Source organism: Arachis ipaensis, chromosome B04 (genome assembly GCF_000816755.2).
Source record: "Arachis ipaensis cultivar K30076 chromosome B04, Araip1.1, whole genome shotgun sequence".
Taxonomy (NCBI): domain Eukaryota; kingdom Viridiplantae; phylum Streptophyta; class Magnoliopsida; order Fabales; family Fabaceae; genus Arachis; species Arachis ipaensis.
This window is the reverse complement of record NC_029788.2, coordinates 122871048-122876587: the sequence shown is the minus strand read 5'-3', so window position 1 is coordinate 122876587 and position 5540 is coordinate 122871048. Positions and strand designations below refer to the sequence as shown.

The 5540-nt window shown below is 28.5% G+C and overlaps 1 protein-coding gene across 1 annotated transcript; it reads left to right on the top strand.

Annotated features, from left to right (window-relative positions):
• LOC107635120 (monothiol glutaredoxin-S14, chloroplastic) lies at positions 267-2429 on the top strand. Its single transcript, XM_016338498.2, has 3 exons — positions 267-573; positions 1328-1597; positions 2125-2429. The coding sequence occupies exons 1-3, from the start codon at positions 369-371 to the stop codon at positions 2178-2180; spliced, it is 531 nt and encodes a 176-aa protein (XP_016193984.1). The 5' UTR covers positions 267-368; the 3' UTR covers positions 2181-2429.

Genomic DNA, 5540 nt, shown 5'->3' with positions numbered 1-5540 from the left:
GATTATTATTATCTTTTTTTTTTGAAATTTTTTTCTCATTTAATAATAAAGATTAGTGTTTTGAAATTTTATGATTTTAAATTAGCACTTACTTATTTTTATAAAATTTTTTATTTTAATAAATACATAATAATATATTAAAAACTTCATTTTTATATGTTTTCTTTAAAATTTTATCAATTAATAACCTTGAATCTTAAAGAAACTCTATTTCTTTTCCTTCTATGAAATAACACCACATAATTTTTATTAAGCTAATAAATAAAATAAACAAAGTTTACAAAGCAGAACACAACGCAACTGATATTTGGACCAAACACAACAGAAATTTTGTGGTGTCCTGAGATTTTGATACGAAGCACGAAAAAATGTCTTCTTGTTGGTGCATTAAACCTTTCAATTTGCACCCAACAATTCCATCATCATCATCATCGCACTCCCACCTTCGAGGAACACTGTTTCTGCAACCTTCTCCTCCTCTTGCTTTGACTCAAAACAACAACAAGAAGCTCCTCTTTCAGTTCCACCCTAAACAACACAAACGCGCTTCCACAATTGTTCGGTGCTCCTCTGGTACTGATTCTACTTACCCTTCTCTTTCAATTTCAATTTCGTTCATGGGTTTTGATCTGGGCATGCCAAAGTTTCAACCTTTGTCACTCTTTCAGCTTTTCAATCACAATTCACCAAAACCCTCGTTTTGCTGGTTTTATGGACTTGGGATTCTTTTGAATTTTCAATTGTGTCAACATTCATATTGTTAAAATAAGTCTTTATTTAGTATGTCTGAGCTTATTAAACTAATAATCATAGTAGAGTAAATGCCCAAATCAGTGTTTTTAAATCTAAGATTATCGAATTAGCATTTTCAAAGTGTGATTAGTTGCATCAAAATTAGTCTATTTACTTTTCTTTGTTATTGTAGATTGATTTCTATATACTACACTGTACTGTAAATTGTTAACCAAAAGAATTTTAGGAAGATGAGAAATCATGGTTGGTAAATATTTACTTATTTAGCATGTTTTGGAAACTTTTCTTGAATTTCTATTGATTTATGGTGTGAAAGGTTGAGCATTGATGTGATTATAAGGTTACTGTTTGGTCCTTCACAGAGTAAAATAACTATGAAAGGACTGAAACTGTTATCTAAATATACATCAGTGTGATACTGATTTCTATTTTAAACATTGATGACCAAATTGATGTTAAAGCTATTTAGAGGACTAATTTGAGGTTTGAAAAGAAATATGATTAAGTTGAGGATTTTTACTTGATAATTACTGGTACGCCTAATTATATGTTGGGTTTTTGGTTTTATTTGCAGGATTGACTCCTCAATTGAAGTCTACATTGGATAAAGTTGTTACTTCAAATAAGGTAGTTCTGTTTATGAAGGGAACTAAGGATTTTCCGCAGTGCGGATTCTCGAACACAGTGGTGCAGATATTGAAGTCTCTGAACGTGCCTTTTGAGACTATAAACATACTGGAAAATGAGTTGCTGCGCCAAGGACTGAAGGAGTATTCGAGTTGGCCAACCTTTCCTCAACTCTACATAGATGGAGAGTTTTTTGGTGGCTGTGATATCACTGTTGGTATGTCACTCAGATTTCTAGTTGTGAAGGTTAATTTTGCATTGGTTACCTTAATAATGGCTCGATCCATCGGTCCTGGCTTTATGATATGATTGCTTTGTTTTCCTGATGCTTGTAGAATTTGGTTTGTTTCACTAATCATATCATTTAAACATTGATCATAAGGGGTAGTAATAGTAATCATAAATGGTTAAGGGGATAGCTAGATAGTGAATTTTCACATTTTACATTTGACCAAGGAAATACGAAAACAAGAAGCGAAAACAGAAATCAAATAGGCCTGAGGGTGCCATTGACTTGTGTTTTTCATTCTCAGTATTTTCTGTTGTTAGGATTTTGCGAAGGAAAAAGAGAAAATAGTAAAAATAATAAAATTCTATTTTGTTGCTTCATCTCCTGTTTTTCCTTTTTTCTTCACAAAATTCTAAAAATGAAATTAGAAAATGAAAATGCAAACCAAACGGACCCTAATAGTTTCTGCAAAATACTTGTCCTCTTCTAATCTCTCATCCTTTCTTTGGCTGCAGAAGCATATCAAAAAGGGGAATTGCAGGAGCTGGTGGAGAAGGCAATGCTATCATGAATTGAAGCCCTCATTAGCCAATGACATGTGGAGTGAATGAATGATGGATGAGGACTTACCAAGTTATTAATGCTCCCAAGTTTACATTTTGTGACCAAATTTCCTGTTTTAAGTACAAAACGTAGAATTCAATTGATGAAATCACATTAAATTATGTATTCATAGTAATAATAAAATTTTAGCTTTGTTGACACTGTCATGCTTGCAGTTTTACACAAGTAATTCATGGTTGGAAATCTGTTCTTTTTTCTTGGTGTTGTAAATTGCAGGACACATTGCACTTGCTCTTGTAAGTTCGGGGTTTCATTCTTTTTGGATGATCTTGATATAGAAAAAACATTACATAAATAATAGAGTATTTACCCAAATTGGTCCCCAAAGAATTTTGAAGTGGACGTTTTGGTCCCCAACAAAATTTAATTATGTAATTAGTCCCCAACTTTTGTAAACGTCCGTCATTTTAGTCCTTTTGTTGGTTTTTTCCGTGAAATTCTAACGGTAGAGTCCAACGTGTCATGTTAATGTGTTGAGTCAGCTGTTAAATGCCACATGGGATGAAAGACAAAATAGTCCCTAGAAATACAACTACAGTGTCAGCGAGGTCGTCGGAAGACTGACTACCGATTCACGTGGTGGTGGCTTTCTTTGTAAAACCTAGGGGAAGAGAGGGTGCTGGTTGTAATTTCGTTTTGGGGGAGGAAGACAAAAATGGACCTTTAAAACCACTCAGCTAACGAAACGACACACACCCTTATGTCCTACTCCCAAAACGACGCGTTTAGCATCATTCAGAATAGGGACCAATTTGTCTTGATTGAACATGTGGCACTTAACGGCTGACTCATCACCTGAACGTGACACGTTGGACTCTACCGTTAGAATTTCACGGAAAAAACCAACAAAAGGACTAAAATGACGGACGTTTACAAAAGTTGGGGACTAATTACATAATTAAATTTTGTTGGGGACCAAAACGTCCACTTAAAAATTCTTTGGGGACCAATTTGGGTAAATACTCTAAATAATAATAATAATAGTTTATTTATTTATTTTTTATCTAGTAATAATATATAAAAAGAGAATCCAAAATGTTATATTAAAAGTTTAACACATAATATTTTATACTATTGTCACATCATGCTAATCTTGCCATTAGCAATCTCTCATTTACTTATGTTTATTCCATTTTGTCATATTAATAAGGGTTATCTAAGTCAATAGAATTTGATAATTAAAGATAAATATTAGTTCTTATGTTATAACTGATATATCATTTACTTAAGAAATAGAAATTAACAATACTTAAATCTAATTATTCACAATTTATACTTATACAATTGTTTATCGTCGTTGTTATAATATTTTTTTTTATCAAAGATGATTGCATAAACATAATTCAAATAATTCTTTTGAAAAGTTTTTGGGTAAATAAAAGAGGAAATTGCAAAAGTTTAATGAAAAAAGTGAAAGTACAATTTCACTCTTTAATAAGAGTTATAATTATCTTTTTTATTAGAGAAGAAAGCTAAGAAATTACATAAAACCATACAAAATTATAATCAATTGTATAAAGACAACTCAACTAGTTTTTTTAGAAAAGCTTTTTGGGAAAATATAAAGAAAAGATTGCAAAAATTTAATGATAAGTAAAAATATAATGTTATTTTTTGATAAAAATTTCGGTTATTTTTTACTTAATTTTAGAAGAAAAACTACGAAATTACATGAAAACATACAAAATTGTAGTCAACGCAAAAATTTTAGAAAAGATGTTCACCTTCGTTGATAATAATTATAATGATTATTTTTTTTACAAAGAAAACTAAAAAGTTATATGAAAATATACAAAGCTATCTAGCAACTCAAAATTTTACATTAGCTAGTAGAGAAACTTAATATAAAAACCTTTAGAAAAACGTATTATTTTTCACAAATATTCAAATTCGTAATTTACAAATACACATATACTGAGATATAAGCCAAATTAAATCATGTCTTATCTCGTCTAGATATAAACAATTTTAATTTATTTATACTATAAACAAAATATGTAAAAAGATGAAAATTAGTAAATATTTATGCTACAAATTACCTATATCCATAAATAAAATATTTAAATTATTTATTTTAAAAAATTCCCAATTACTCACGGTTTATGGTTTGTATTATTTTAAATATAAATTGCGATAGCATCAAACAATTTTGACTTATTGAAATATATAGGTTTAATTATCTTATTGGTTTCTATAGTTTCACGAAATTTTTAATTAGGTCCTTATATTTTTTTTCTTTTAATTATTTTTGTACCAATTTTTTTTTAATTAGGTCTCTCTTGGTAGTAATTGACTTAATTGTATAGGAACTCAACTAAAAAAAAATTGATGCAAAAACTCAAATAAAAAGAAAAAAAAAAGTATAGAGACTCAATTAAAAAAAAAAATTGGTGCAAGGACTCAATTAAAAAAAAAATATAAAAACATAATTAAAAATTTTACAAAATTATAAGGACCAACAAAGTAATTAAACCAAATATATACATAAATTACTGTACTCTATAACAGTTTACATTCAAATTTTCAAATTTCTATAGCCTATAACAATTTATGTAAATTACATTTAAGACCGAAATATAACTATTTTATAAAATATTATAAATGAATAATTTTAAATCTTATTTTATTTAAATATGTAATTTTCTCTTATTTGTCAAATTTATTTTTTCACTCGCTTACCTAGCCATTATTAGGCACTATAATTTGATAAGATTTTGGGTTCTTCCAAACTAAGGGTTTTTTTTAAGGTTTCTTCCATGCTAAGTTAAAGTGTTGAACTATCATTGTCGACAACTATATATGTGATTTTTTAGTTTTTAATGACATTTATATATTACTAAAACTATTTAGTGTAATTAAGATTCTTTGTTAGGAAAGAATGTAATACTTTTTTTGTAAATATTACTGTATAAAAAATTAATGTATTTTTTTATAATTAATAACATTTATATAAAATAGTAATAGTATATAAGTTTCAGGTAAACTACAGTATTATCTGGAGTTGTGCAGATTTCCAACAACTATCTAAAAGGATAAGATGCAACTTTTTTCGATTTCATATCCATTTAACCAACTTAGCTTAAATAAACCTGTTGTGCCTTGCATGGAATTCTAGGATGCAGGGGCATTATATTTATTAATTTTAAAATACTTTTATTAATTGAAAATATTTAAGTTAATTACTGCATTACTTTTTAAATGATAGGGAGATTTTTTAAGAAAGTCTGTCCATTAGGCACAACTAGGTAATATGAAAATAGTTATGTACTCGAATAATAATTTGAATCATAACCAAATGTCAACTCAG

Excerpts from the sequence above, each read along its gene's own strand:
- LOC107635120 (XM_016338498.2), top strand. The coding sequence starts at position 369 with ATGTCTTCTTGTTGGTGCATTAAACCTTTCAATTTGCACCCAACAATT. Across the intron at positions 574-1,327 it reads AATTGTTCGGTGCTCCTCTG|GATTGACTCCTCAATTGAAG; the intron begins GTACTGATTCTA and ends TTTTATTTGCAG. Across the intron at positions 1,598-2,124 it reads TGGCTGTGATATCACTGTTG|AAGCATATCAAAAAGGGGAA; the intron begins GTATGTCACTCA and ends CTTTGGCTGCAG.